The sequence below is a fragment of the Nannospalax galili genome, unplaced genomic scaffold (genome assembly GCF_000622305.1).
Source record: "Nannospalax galili isolate Female #2095 unplaced genomic scaffold, S.galili_v1.0 scaffold800, whole genome shotgun sequence".
Classification (NCBI taxonomy): Eukaryota; Metazoa; Chordata; class Mammalia; order Rodentia; family Spalacidae; genus Nannospalax; species Nannospalax galili.
The window spans coordinates 1,319,466-1,334,702 of record NW_008347125.1 but is presented as its reverse complement, the minus strand read 5'-3'; the positions used below and the strand labels follow the sequence as shown (position 1 = coordinate 1,334,702).

Sequence of the window (15,237 nt, the reverse complement as noted above, 5' to 3'; positions counted from 1 at the left end):
ATAAATATTATGTGTTTGTGGGAGGAGTAAGGAACTATACCTTTCTTCTTAAAGAGTACTTTCTAGGGGCTGAAGAGAGAGCTCAGTGGTTAAGAGCGTGTACTGCTCTTCCAGAGGACCTGAGTTCAATTCCCAACACCCTCACTATGTAGCTAACAACCACCTGTAATTCCAGTTCCAGAGGATCCAACACCTCTGGCCTCCATGGGCTACAGTACTAGTACACAGACATATACACGTAATTAATTTTTTTTAATTTTAAAAAAAGAATATTTTCTAAAGCCAGGTTCAGCGCTCATGCCTATAAGCAGAAGGATCACAAATTCCTACATAGTGAGACCTTTCTGAAAGAATGAAAGTTAAGAATAATAAGAAGCAGTAGAGAGAGCAGAAAGGGACAAACCAAATATTAGAGAAAAGTATTCTAAAGTATTGAACCCCCAAAACAAATATTCAGACTCTCAATTTGTTTGATTAAAAAAGTTTAATGAGCCATAAAATAAATAACTCTTAAATATTAAATAAATTATTTACAGCATGAAAAAATACTTTTTATCTCTATGCATCTCTTTATGTACAGAAATAAGACTTAGCATAAAAAGTGACAACTGACAGTTTTAACCCATCAGAACAGAAGGCTCGACTTTCTTCACTGAAAGGAGGACCAGTGCAACAGTTCCAGCTGTGATGTGGCAGTGATTCCAACCTGCTGTCCTGTTAGGAAAAAAAAGTGTTAGAGGTAAGTTCAATTCCAACATAGCTTTAAGAAATTTCAAAGGAAGATGAGGAATTAGAATTCCTGCCAGCTTTTTTTTTTCTAGGATGTCCTAGAAGCTATGCTAAGTATTTTTCAGTGACAACTGTCACTTTGGCTTGAAAACTGTCACTTTCCTTCTTTCATTTCTTATTAAATTATATGATTACTTAGAAAACTGCAAATGCTCATACCACTTATATAAAACTCTGCTTAATAAAGAAAGCGACAATGGTCGAGAAAAATAGCTTTCCTAATGAACTATACACAATTGGGCATAATTAAAAACATAGATTAAGTGTCTCAGTATTTATGATATACAGTTAATTTTGGATAATTAATACCAAGGGTATAATAACAGTAGCTACTAGTTAACAGGCAGCCACTATGTGCCAACACAGCATAGTAATATCCTAAAATCAATGTGGGACCTACACTGAGAAATTTCAATGGCACTAAATACTCAGAATTCCACCCTTATGGATGTATCAAGTCTTAGCCTAGGTTCAGTAAACCAATATGTGTTTAAGTGGTGCAATGAATACAAAGCACTGGTGTGAACAGCCATCCATTTCATGAGTTATGAGACTGGTTCTGTATTGGGCTCAGAATATCTGAGCACTGCCTCGCCAGTGCTAAATTGTAACAGCTCTCCAAGAATCAGAACCATCAAGAATGTTCATTAATAATAGAAATTCCAATTCATAGATTTAGGATGGACATAGGAATACCATATTAACAAGCATGCCAAGTAACTACTCAGTCTACTGAAAGTGAAAGACAGTGCATTAGGGACATGACATCTTCTCTAAATGTTTGAGGAAATGGAGGATTTATGAAAACAATGCTAGGGGTGTCCTAGATCTCCTGCTTCCTCCTTCCTCTGAAGTCATCTCATTAGTGCCTTACTTTCATGATCAATGAATTATCTTGCCTTCTAGCTATAACACACTTATCTCTCCTTATTTAAAAAATAAAATCATAGATTTCTAACAGGCCACTTTCAAGTTTGTTTCAAATTTCTCCCTTTGTTTGATTGTAAAAATATTTTAATTTTCAATATTTCTAATTATGCATGTGTGTGTCTACATGCAGATATGTGCACATGAGCACAGGTGCCCTTGGGGGCCAAGAGGCATCAGATTCCCCTGGAGCTCGAGTTAAAAGCAGTACTGAGCCACCAGATATAGTGCTAGGAACAGAACTGCCGAGCCATTGCTCCAGCCTCCCTTCTTCTTTTCTTTAAAGCAGCATTCAAATTCTTGTCTCACTTCCTCTCCTTTTAGTGGGATCCTTCATCCTTGGCCCTCTACCATGGGAACTCACCCTGTCATTACAACCTTATTTCACCTAAAGTCATTTGAACCAGGCCATAGCCACAAGTTTCTTAAGTGATCTGTCCAACTTTTCATAATCTCTCTTCTTTGTAAACCCTGTTCCAGTTTCATCAGTCCTTTACAGTTCACTGACTTTCAAGGTCATTTTGTGTACATGACCTTTCCTAACCCCTAAATGCACTCCACTGGATTCTCTCTCTTTTAGGATGTTTTCATAGTCCATCAATTCCTTCTGTATGTCACCTATTTTATTTGTCTCAGTATTTTGATTCTTTATATCTTCTCATTATCTGGTAGTTTCTGACATTAATAATTCTTTTAGCAATGATTAAAAACATAGTCTATTCTCAAGAATAAGCTCAATCTTACTCAAACAATAGCATTTAAAAAAAGAACCACTGTTTGCAGTGTATCCATAATTAAGAATAGATTCTGTTTTCTTGAGGTATTAGTGTATTTTTCAAACTTATATAATGGGAAAATGTCTTTTAACAGGCAAACCTACATTGTCTTCAGCTATGCTATGACATGCACGTTTCCATTTTCTTGTCGAAGTTTCCTTCGTTCTTCTGCCTCTCCTTCATATTCCTTCAAGTATCGTTTTCGAAGCCTTCAGAGAACAAGGTATTCTGTTATTAAAGTTTCATTCATGTGTGCGGTGGAGGTTTTATCAGTACAGGAGTTTCTTCTTGGGAGTTCTTAGAGACAAGCATTCTATGCGTCATTAAACCAAAACCTACACCCATCAACAAAATGCTACCAATATTCTTTCTCTGGGGGACATTCATGCTGCTACTATCCAGATACATTTCTGGAACACTGAAATTTAAATGTATATTTAAAATGGAAACTTTCAGAAGGCATGGAACATATTCATGTCCTTAAGCACAGGAGGTGACACTATCACTTTATAACAGGAGGACTTCATGCTTGAAAATTGAATTTAAGTGATAAGAAATTTTAAAAACTAATTATAAAACAACTTATGTTTAATTCATCTCCAAATAGAATTATTTCATTCTAATTTAGTTTATTGCTAGAATGTATTTTTAAAAACTCATAATTAAACCGGGTGTGTTGGTGCACGCCTTTAATCCCAGCACCAGGGAGGCAGAGGCAGGCAGATCTCTGTGAGTTCAAGGCCAGCCTGGTCGACATAGTGAGTTCCAGGACCGCTGGGGCTACAGGGAGACCCTGTGTCAAAAAGACCAAAAAAACAAGAATAAAAACAAAACCCATAATTAAATTTGGTGCACTTGGTACAAGCAATTCTAATTTTAGTAGGACTTTAGTCATTCTACTAAACATTATTATTAAAACCAGAAGAACTTTTGCTTGTGGTGTTTAAAGAAAAATAGTCACTTCTATTATGGAAAAAAATCCCAGTAATTGTGACTCAGGGTTACTGTTCATGTTTCAAATACAAGAAGGATTTGAGAGAAAAAGAAAATAAAATCGTTGCTTAATTTCAAGCAAGCCATTAAGGAGCCGAGCCTGGTGGTACAGGCCTATAATCCAGCTACTCAAGAGTCTGATGTAAGAAGGTTACAAATGCAGTTGAGCTTAGAAAATTTACTGAGATTGTGCCTCAAGCAAAAGTAAAACCATTGGGTCTGTAGCTCAGTGGTTGAGTTCTTGGCTAGTGCATGAAGCCCTGGATTCAATTCTTGGTAAAGCCCCAAAGAAAAACAGTGCAAGAGTGTCAACATAACAGTCATTCCCTGTTCTTCCAAAGGACTAAGTATGGCAGTTGAATGAGTAGAAGTTACTGTAAAACATTTCTTTAGCTAACATGCTTTTTGTTCTGCTCTTCTATGTTCAATGATAATGGTTTGTATATGTTGTTTTCCTTAAATACTTCTGCATATGGCTTGAAGCACTACAAGAAATTCTAGAATGTGCAAAACAAATTTAAAATGCACAACAAACTCTACATGCACAAGAAAATGGCTTTTATATGTCATTTTAGCAATGGCAGAAGATAACTCCTGAATCCTAAAGGATAGTAGTGGTTGATCATGTACACAGTCCACTTGTTAAGGTAATTTAAACAAATTTAAACTGCACAACAAACTCTACATGCACAAGAAAATAGCTTTTATGTGTCATTTTAGCAATGGCAGAAGATAACTCCTGAATCCTGAAGGACAGTAGTGGTTGATCATGTTCACAGTCCACTTGTTAAGGTAATTTACCAAGACCTAAAATTAGAATAATGAGTCCATTGCTTTTCCCAAGCCCTGGTAGTACATGAGTCATCCTGGCACCATTCATGCCCTCCTCCAACTTCCCTTCTTCAGTGACTTCTGTCTGACAGACAATACCATTTTGACATATCCATCAGTGTGCCTACTGCCTAAAACAGTCTAGTTCTAACATTCTTTGCTCATGAAGTGAGGCGTGTGATCTGCTGTTGCCCGGAGAAGATGCTGTAGGAGGACAACAGTAACAGAGCTGTCCTTGCTTCCTACGCCACTCCATTTGGAGGAAATGTTTTGTTTTGTTTTTTAATAAGTTCCCACACTATTGTATATGATAATGACAAAATGGGCATAAGCTAGAAATGAACTAGCACTGTGCTATGAAATTCCCAACTCCAAAGTTGGCATTGTGATATGAGAAGAGACACGTCTTGTCTTGGCTGCTGATCTGAAGCTTTCTGTGATGGCTTTTTATGCCAAAGCAGTGTTTTGCTGCTATGAAACTACTACGAACCAGACCATAATTAGTTTCTGAGCAGCTTTATGCTTAAGTGTAAAATGTTCACAGAAGATACCAGCACATTCTGAGATTCAGAAATAACCAGGTGTAAAAAGATAATATGTGATAAAACTATCAATTTTTAAGTTCAAAAATGTTCTAGTTCCGAAAACTGGCTTAATACATTGTTTCAACAGTAGCCAAAGTAATGCATATTTTGACTGCACTCTGTTCAAAGATCGCACACCACCAACAGAATAACTCATGTAATAATTACTAGTAGAAAATGATAGAAATACTGAACAGTTAAAATTTTAAGTTGTGCCATACTTACACAACTGTGATAACAATGCCAATGGCTGTGAGGCTCACGGCAGACACAAAGACAGTTATGACTGCCAGTGCAATCTTCGATAAGTCACTGTCATCCATGGTATGAGTCTTCATGGACTTTTCTCCACAACGTTCACCAAAGTAGTCATGATGACATCTGTAACACAATAAAAAAATATGAATTCCCAAAAACATTCTCCATATTTCAAGTTTACTATTTCACTATAGACTCATTCAATTTCAACAATGAGGAAAGCTATGCCATGTATCTGTATGATGTTCAAAGAAGACACATCTGTCATTCTTTGTGTTCCTTTGGGACCACCTGATTAGCTCAATGGCTGATTGTGCAGTTAATGCCTTCCAGTATCATTCAATGTGTTGGTAGATTTGAGGAGGGAGGGTAGAAGAACCTGAAAGATTATGTGAGAAGTGCCTTAAGGTCCCTCCTCAAGAAGATGCTTAAAAATATATTTATTTATATGGATGTATATGTGCATATGAGTATGACGTAACAAATGATGGTTTATACCCGCAGTCAGAAACCACACCCCATTTGCTTTGTCTTGCACAGCCTGCAAACTGAAAATGTTCTCCATTTTTAAATTTTTACATTTTTGTTGGTTATCTAACTACATACATAATGTTGACCCACAAAGCCTACATATTCACTACCTTATCTTTTAAAGATATGTTCTGGCCCTTGGTTTATACACTGGAAAATTCCATGGTTTTTCTCTAGGTAGAAGTTTCCCTAGGTAAAAGTGTCGGATCTAGTGTGGGAAATAAGGAGTTGGAAAGGCTTTAAAACTTACTTGTGGGGTTGGAGAGGTGGCTCAATGGTTAAGAGCACTGACTGCTCTTGCAGAGGACCGGGGTTCGATTCCCAGCACCCACATGGAGTCTATGAACCATCCTTAACTCTAATTCCAGGGGAATCCGACACCTTCTTCTGACCTCCGTGGCATTGCACGACACGGGTGCACTCACACACATGCAGGCAATACACTCATACACATAAAATGAAAATAATAAAAATAATTTTAAAATAATTTTTAAAAACTTACTTGCATGTGACCACCTCCAAGTTCTCAATGTATTTGCATTCACCATGAATGCAGAAATTTTTAAACTCTGCGTTACATGGATTTTTCTTCTTTTTGTTTTTTCTATTTTTTCCATTTTTGCCTCCTTTTTTCTTTCTTCTGGGTTTATCTGATGATATCTTTTCATCTTCTGTCTTGTTTTTCTTGGGTTTAACTACCTGTTCAACTAGTAAAAAGAAAGTTGATAAGTTTAGGGCACATTTATTGCCAACAGTCCCTTCATCTTAAATGTGATTTTACATACGTGTGACACAGAAATCAGAGTCCTGAGAACTCATGGGGATAACAACCATTTTGTCTTATCATTTAGCACAATGTAATTATAATAAACTGTCAGAATATCTATGTCAGATGGTGCTTAAAAATCTCTGTCACATGGTACCTTAGTTATTTTATCAGCGTATGCATATAGATATACTGTTGTCCACATAATACAGAGAAGAAATAATTTCAGCGAGGATAAGTAACTTGTCCTAGGACAAGCAGCTAGGAAAAAAACAGTGCTGATGTGAGTGTGTGTGTGTGTGTGTGTGTGTGTGTGTGTGTGTATGTGTGTGTATGTGTGTGTGTGCGTGCACATGCATGCATGCACAAGTACTTGTGGTGGCCAGAAGAGGGGATTGGATCTCCTGGAGCTGGAGTTACAGGTAGTTATTATAAGTAGTTAAGAGATGTCCAGTGTGGGTGGGTGCTGGGAACCTCATTCAGGTCTTCTGCAAGTGCAACAAGCACTCTTAACTGCTGAGCCATCTCCAGTCCCCAAAGCCTGATTTTTTTTCCCCACTCTTTCATTATCTCTTGGAAAAGGGCAATGCCATTGATTAAAAGGGGATGTGAAACATATTTGTCCATCTTATTTCCCCATATTTATCTTGTACTTACTACCTTAGAAGTTAGTGGGCACTAACTTAAGGGGGAAAGAAACTGAATATATATATATATATATAAATTTTAGTACCAAGATAGCAACGGATACCTTTCAGGGATCTTACTGTTGTGTTCAGTCTCTTCAAAATAATACAGCAATATCTGTGCTGAATGCCTCAGAGATTCACTCTAAATCTACAGAGATTGCACGCATTCTTACAGATACAGCTTACTTACATGCTAAGGATGGAAGGGAGAGGTTTCCGTTTAATGCTGTGCATTTGTGTTACACTGATCCCTTAAGAGGGTTATATGGCCAAGTGTTTAGCAAACAGAGAGCCGTGAAAAGAGAAAACACCATTAGTCACAAAGGTCATGCAAGCACATAGAAAACACTAGAAGCATAATAGAAAGTTAACAGTTATATTAAAGACAGAACATCTGTGATTAAAGAAATGACAAAACAAATATCGTGAGGTTTTAGTAGGTTACTATAACAACATTAACAAAGTGAAATCTGCCAGGAGTATTGCTAAATAGGTGGTCATGCAGCTTTTATATAGAAACTTTCCTCTGATTTTAACAAAGTACAAGTTAAAATAAATCATCTAGTTGAAACTATTTTAAATGAATATTACTGTACTATATCAGGTAGATTCAAAATTAGAGACAAATAATGATCATTGTGCTATAGTACTGCAACAGAAATGACACCCACAGGTATTTAACTGAACAGCTTTTCAAACTACCCGTCTCCTCGGTTTATAATACACTGAACTGAAATTCTGAGCGCAGGCCATTGCTCCACTAATCATTTATATGGCCTTCTGAAGTGTTAATAACTTAACACATCTTTAAGAGACTAATTGCTAGACATTTTGATGGCCTAACCTCATCTTTTCCCCAACCACACATAAAAAGCCCAAATTTAGAAGCAAGGGAGTAGTGTGCTCATTGAAGCCTATCCCTCCTGTAGTCTCTCCTGGCACACACACTCTCCCTTTAGTTCTGGGAGCCTACAGAGAAGGAGTCATGGAACTGCTGGGAAAGAAGAGGCCTAAAAGAGCTCTGAAACCATCCTGCCCTACCTCCTAGGTGGGTACTCCTAGATCTGACTTCTTGATGGCATTTTTTGTCCCTCAAAATCCAAAGTAAAATGAGGGTAGTGAGCATTTATCTCTTTCTCTGGTGTTCATTAAAACAAAAGATCTTCACTAAAGATCAGATAACAGTAAAAACAAAGAAAAGCAGGAGTCACTAGTTTTTGACTGATAAACAGGATTTGGACTAATACAAAAATCTGTGCATGCTTATGCTCCTTTAACATTTCTAAAGGATAAGTTCGATTCCTTCTCCCTCATTATTTCCTCTGTCCCCTTGCTTTGTCAAAATGCAGCTATTTGAGGAAGGGTAGTGTGAGGGACGTGGACACAAATGCTGAGCTTGCAAGGCAAGTGGGAATGCATAAAGACTCTCTCTGCTCTCAGAATAAAGGTCAGGTGCCACACTGGAAAAGAAGGTAGTCCTGGAATCAAACAGATTTGGCTTCTAATTCTGGCTCAAGTGCTTGCTCCCTGCACCACGCTATCACCTGCCCAAGCCTCAGCAACTGTATAATGAGAATAATGATTCTTACTTAACAGAATTGTAAAGATTCAACTTAAACAGAAATCATTAGGAAGTTCTCTGGACCTATGGGATGCACCTGCACATAGGTCTTTGGAGGATATCCAACAGACGTAAAGCCATGAGGAAAAATCATGAGCCATGAGAGGAGAGCCATTTTTCTTCTGAAGCCACTTTGCTCAGATCAAGCCACATCTCATAGACAACATTTTCCCTGTATCCTCTACTTACCTCTGACTGAATCATCTATAATATAGCCAGATATTTGTGGTTCATTATCATACTCTTCTGAGTAGTCATAGTCGGTCCCAGTGGACAGTTCACTACTAGAAGGCATTTCACTTATGGGAGAAACCTCACTTCCAGAGGACATCTCACTTCCTGAGGAAACTGCCACTCCACCAGCATGGTGGTCTTCAGAAAAAGGTTGCTTTTTTCCAGAGGAGGTTTCATTGAGGTCCAACCCAGCTGCATAGTGGCCTGCAGGGAAAGGAGAGATGAGGTGGGCTGCTTTTGTCTTATCAGATGGCTGTGTTGGGCAGAAACATTTATCTTGTTATCAAAGCAGCTATTGCATACGTGCTACTGTTTGGGACTGAGTCACTTATGAAAGCAACTTCACATTTTGCCAAGAAGCAAACTCAGCTGCTCCAATTATAGAGCCTCTTTTATCCAGGTTTTCTTTTCCACAAGTAGTCCACATTCATCTCCACATTTAAAACATCTTGCCAAATCCAACCAATATAACCACTCAACAGGAATGTCAGAATACTCTAATCACATCCTGTATGCATGTGTGTTTCTAATAATGCTCTCTGCACCAACCCCCCACTCATTTTTTAGACAGGGGCCTCCCTGTAGTCACACCTGGACTGAAACTCACTGTGTAGAACAGGCTGGCCTCAATCTGGTCTACATAGTGAGATTCACCTGCCTCTGCCTCCGGAGTACTGGGATTAAAGGTGTTCACCACCATGTCCGGCTGTCCCGACTCCTTTTAACAGGTTCTGGATGCTGAGACACATTTTCCTAATGTATTCACACTGTTGAGCATGTATATGAAATGCAAAATGTATTGCCAGTGGTGGCTGACAATGATTTCCGTTGTGCTTCCAATCACCGTTATTAATAGAGAAGAAACATTTGGAGTTTCTTCCTAAGTTTCAAGTCCCTGCTTTATCTTAATAGTTTTAGATCTCAAAACAGCATCAGCAGCCGTGCCTCTAACCTCTCTCTGAAAGTAAAATTCCTAGAGAGCAGAGATAAATTAGGGAGAAGTCAACGAACCCTCCTGGGTCCAGGAATTACCTACTCTTGGGGGAAATCACCTCTCTGGACCTCAGTTGACTTATCTGTCAAAAGTTCAGGCTGAAATGATGTCTCAGGTGTCCATCAACTGGTGCAGGTGTGTACACAGCCAGGTCCTGCCTCGGAGGCTAGAAACTCCCCCGGCATCTGCTACCTCAGGGGAGCGAGCTCTGGGGATCACCTGCCCCAGGACTAATTTCAGGGTTCCAAAAGGCAGCAGAGCACCGTTGAAGGAGACAGCCCGCCTGCAGCTGGGCGCGGCAGGTTCTCACCTGAGCCAAGGATCAGGAGCGACAGCACCAGGAGCGCCCGGGGCAGCAGCGGGGTTCTCATTGGTCCCGCGGGCCGGCGGCGCCCGGGTCTCGGCGGCAGCTGGACTGCGGCTGCTGGAGCCTGAGCGGGAGCGGGACGGCGGAGAGGAGCAGATGGGCGTCGGTGCGCGGAGGCCCAGCCGACCCGGCTTCGAGCACCTACAGTGGCCAGCGCTTCGGCTCCGCTCGGCTTCGGACGTGGGGCGCCGGCGGAGGCTCGGCGGCCAGAAGAGCGAGCTTGCCCAGGGCGCGCCGCGCACCTGCCATTTTATGGGCTGGTTGGGACACCGCCCGTGACGTCAGGGCCCGACCGTGGGTGGAGGCACCGGAGGTTACTACCTCAGAACCGCTCGGAGAGCCGGGGAGGAAGTGGGAATCAAACCGAAGGCTGTGTGGAGAGCGTCCCCATCCGCATCTTAACCTGGAGAGGAGATGGGGAGCTGGGGACCTGACACCCCAAAGTCCCAGTGTCATAGGATCTGAGAAACCTCTGTGCGTGTCCTGACTGATTTTAGGACAGGCAGCCAGGGGATGTTGAGATGTAAAAGTGCTTCAACACCAAGAGTGGCTTAGCAATGTTAGACTCAACTCTGAGGAGGATAAAGAAATTCCTTAACAGAGATGAGACAGAGCCTCCATGTGAGCTGCTTCCAGTAGGATAGCCTTGTGTCTCAGTCTAGGGTCCTTTTCCACCTGGACTCTAAGGGACAGAATATCGGTGAAACACCCCAAGTATAATTTACTGGCCATTTACCAGTGTGGTATTAGGCACTTAAAATTTTAGCTGGATGTGGCCACACATCTGGAATCAGGTCACTTAGGAGGCTGAGGTAGAAGGCTGGCAAGAGGAGGCAGACCTGGGTTTCATCATGAGACCATAAAACAAACAGCAAGCAAAATTTCTTATCTATACTAGCTCATGAAATAGTCTTGCTGGGTAAAGCATCACTCTCCCGTTTCACAGGAGGCTAAAGGCAGGTGTGAAATCCAGAGAGAATGAACTAACACAGCAGGGAAGGACACAAGCCACAGTGTAGACTTGATTGGAAACTATTTGGTCCGCCATGTAGTTTTGATTCACATCAATTTGCCCCGATATCTGTTTCTCACCACTCTGACAAAGGGACTGAAGACTTAAACTGACCTTTGAAAAGAGGGTTGCTGAGTCAAACAACACCTCACTGAAAGGAGCAAGGTCTTTGCTAGCAGGGCCGAGCCTCTGCTGTTCAAATTAAGATAAAAGATACAGTAAGGCCCCATTTCCAGCCCAAGAGGGAGCCTAGAATGGTGACATTTGTGATCCCAGCACTCAGGACATCCAGGCAGGAGGATCCTGAGGTCCAGGCAAGCCTGGGCTACAGAGGAAGTTTGAGGCCCATTTGGGCTGTACTCAAAAAGGAAATCAACCACAGGGAACCCAGGACAAATTTAACAAAGACAAGTAGGTGAAAAGTAAAGTGGGGAGAGCCTCTTCATCTGACGACTTTGATGTCCTCTCAGCACGGGACTGTGGATTTTTCTTGACTTAGGAAGCAAGTTGCCCTGCTTTCTGTCTTTGAACTGTTTCACTGACCTGGAAATACATCTCTTTCCCTGGCTGTGCCTCTAAAACAGACTTTTAAAGAATGTGTGGCGTAGTGCATTTCTCCTAATTCTGAGAAACTTTCAAAAAGCTCACAGTAAGTGGGTTAAATAATATGAAATATGCGGAAGCCCTGAAACCCCACCTTCCCTTCAGTTCAGTGTTTGGTGAAAGCTATTTTGTGTAAGTTGTTTTATTTTTTGTTGGGGAATAGGGGAGATTAGATGATGATTAGGTCCCTGTTTGTCAGAAGCTCAGTCGTGTGGGCCAGATACACAAATAGCTAGTGTACTAATCAGTTAATACAAGAGATTCAGAGTCTTGGAAAAAGAGGCCACAGTTTAATTTAGACTGTAGGTATCACAGACAGCTCTGTGGGAAGATGGAAAAGCCCCTTCCCCCAGGTCTTCTAAGCAGAAAATTTGGGTGGAAAGGGGATCTGATTTGGGGTGACCAGATGTGGGAACTAGGCAAAGATGTTCCTGTCTATTCCAGGGTGAAATAGGAGTCCTACATGACACTGTCATCTGTTTTAGTGGCTGAGGTGATTGTGATTCAGAAAATCCAGACTTGCCCACAGATTTCAGGAGATGGAGGAGCTCAGGTGATTAACTAACGTGTTCCTTCCTCTCCATAGCTTTGTTTTTTGCTGTTCTACCTCTGTTCAATTTTCTTACATTTATTTTTAATTGCCCAGTGAATATTGCTTATATTTACCACGTGCATTTTGAGTGTGCTTGCACGGTGGCTAGGTCAAGCTGTTAGACACATTACCTCCGTTTTCTTACTCATTCTTAACAGTCTATACAAGTTTTGGAAATCTGTCATCAGAATCAGTTTGCTTCCTGCTTGAAGTAAAAGTTGGCTGTTTACATTAGAAATTGCTTAGTCATTTTCTAGTTGGAAATTCAGAGTGATGATTTGTATTTCTGCGGTATAACCTAACTCGTGGGGCCAAATAGCTTAGTGCTTAGAATGAAACTAGGTTTTCATATATAAATTCTACTATAGGCTAAGTTATGTAATATTTTAAGACTCAGATTCCACATCTGAAAATAGGGGTGATAATGCCTGGCTTCTGTTCAAAGAAATGTAAGATGCATAAGCAAGCAGCACAAACCGAGCACACTCTGGGTGCTTAGCACATGGTAGCCTTGACTCTATGGTGGTTACTGTAGTAAAGCATATAGAACAGTGACTCTCCTAACTGACCTACTCACAAAGCAAATAGTCACTCTCAGTATTTTCAAGCCATGAACTTTGCTACTACTTCATGTTCAGACATTTGGAGCATTTTATGATACATCAGAGAGTGGCCTGAGGTGTCACACTCGCATCACAATGCAGCACCCAGTGATGTGTCATGGCATTCTGGCATATGTGCACGAATAGGAAACCAATCCCATGTAAATGTTGGACTGTACATACTCTTACCAGCTGAGGAAAAGAGACTGGCTCTCAACTTCAAGTAGAATAGAATAGCATTCTACAATGTCCTGATACATTGATGGTTCCCTTCAGTACTGTGGCCATAAGGACAGGCCTAAGGGCAAGTACTCCAAACCTACCAGTCACCTTTGTGTCTATCATTTGTATCTTATTTCAGATACATCGAAAAATAATCACTTTGATTCTACTAAAAGATGTCCTACAAAATCAAAAGTATTATGTGCTTCTTCATAAACTCCCGAGTTTTTACAGATAGGCCTGATTATATCACTTTTATAAGTGAGTCAACACATGAGCCAACCACAGTTAAACTGTCCAACATAATTTTCTCTTATTAATAAATATCTTAGTTCCATTAAGATGTCTATAATTTTATACTTTTTGCCTTGAAATTTCATGCAAAAGTAAGTAAAGACCTTCCCTGAACTTTGTCATTGAGTATCTTAATGTATAAGTAAATTATCTGCCTTTATTTAACACTGTGGCTTTTGCAAAGCAAAGACTGGGAAATGAGAGCAAGTGAAGCAGATGATTTGGTAAAACAGAACTAAGCAATGTAATCGACAAATAACCACATTTTTATGAAAAAGTGAATCTTTCATGTAGTTCATTTACTCAAATATACTTTGAAAACTAAGCAGTGTTCCAGGCACAGAAGCTAGAACTTCAAGTAATTCATAATGTCCTTTGTTAAAGGAAAAAAGTTCAGATACAGAGAAATAACACAAAAATAAATTCAATTAATAAGAAATGCTATATGTTACATAGAAGAGTTAGGAAGGCAAGGGGACTGATCCGACTGAACAGAAAGCATGGATGGTTTAGAGACATAGATCTGCGTGGGACACTGGGCAGAGGTATGTCTTGAATTGGACCTCAAAAAATGTGGAGGGTTTCAGGACACTGGATTTGGGGATTTATTTCCTAATCGGTTCTCATACACACCTCACAAACATTCCTAGACATGAGTTTTCAGTATTCTTCCTACAATCAATATTTTTTTCTTAAATATGACATTATGTAGCCATGAATGATTTTACTATTTGTGGTAAATGTAATTTCAATTCTAGAAATGTAATTTCACTCCCAAATGAAATTGAAATGTAATTTCAATTCTAGAAATGTAATTTCACTCCCAAATCAAAAACTTTGGTTTCTCAACATGTCAAATCTTCTTAGAAGGCAGGTATTTTTAATATCAGATTGCTAGAAATTTTAGTCTACTTAAGAACTACTCTTTATGAATTTAAGGAAAATTTGATGTTTCAACAGTACATTAACAGTTAATTTCAATAAATCAATGTAAGTGCTACTTAAATGATGTGAAAACTTTTAAACAATTTGTGAAGAATCATAAATTTGATTAAATACTTTGAATTGTATTCAAGAGAAAGCTTATGCTACTTTAAATAGGATAAAATAGAAATTTAGAAGTTATGCTTTGCTTAAAATTATATGTTGGAAACATTTCTGCAATTTGTACTTTAAATAAAGGCAAGCTAGCTAAAGATGCAATAACTTATAGAAGCTCTATTTATGTTTCTAAATTTCTCCAGTTTTGTCAGGGGATCTTTGAAGACCTATACAACACTAAATTATAAAGTAGATTTCAGTTTTATTTTCCTGATGCTGTTGTAATTTGTAAAATATTATTAGTTTTGATATTTTCCAGAAGGAAAACTAACACTATCATTTCTATATGCATAGATTTGGGCGGGGGGAGTCTCATTCTCAAGATGAAAGAGAAAGGACAGTGTATAAATAAGAAAGTCTCCTTTGAAAATAAGTACACTATTTTTAAAAGGCAAACAAGGAAAGAATGAAAAGTTGTATAGACACATTTACTGGCATTAAAAAAGTATAT

General features: G+C 39.5%; 1 protein-coding gene across 1 annotated transcript; it reads right to left on the bottom strand.

The window, feature by feature from the left end:
* Window positions 1-474: 474 nt before the first annotated feature.
* Areg (amphiregulin) lies at window positions 475-10,588 on the bottom strand. The gene is made up of 6 exons (XM_008843480.2): window positions 10,304-10,588; window positions 8,955-9,203; window positions 6,192-6,396; window positions 5,126-5,281; window positions 2,597-2,701; window positions 475-714 (listed from the first exon to the last, which is right to left on the bottom strand). Exons 1-5 carry the CDS (start codon window positions 10,362-10,364, stop codon window positions 2,608-2,610), a joined length of 765 nt encoding a protein of 254 aa, XP_008841702.1. The 5' UTR covers window positions 10,365-10,588; the 3' UTR covers window positions 475-714; window positions 2,597-2,607.
* Window positions 10,589-15,237: the final 4,649 nt, after the last annotated feature.

What these genes read in the sequence shown, in the direction of transcription:
- Areg (XM_008843480.2), bottom strand. Translation starts at nt 10,364, where the DNA reads ATGAGAACCCCGCTGCTGCCCCGGGCGCTCCTGGTGCTGTCGCTCCTG. An exon ending in GCTCCTGATCCTTGGCTCAG is followed by an intron (nt 9,204 to 10,303) that starts GTGAGAACCTGC and finishes CTTTCCCTGCAG; the next exon opens with GCCACTATGCAGCTGGGTTG. An exon ending in TTGGAGGTGGTCACATGCAA is followed by an intron (nt 5,282 to 6,191) that starts GTAAGTTTTTAA and finishes ATTGTGTTACAG; the next exon opens with ATGTCATCATGACTACTTTG.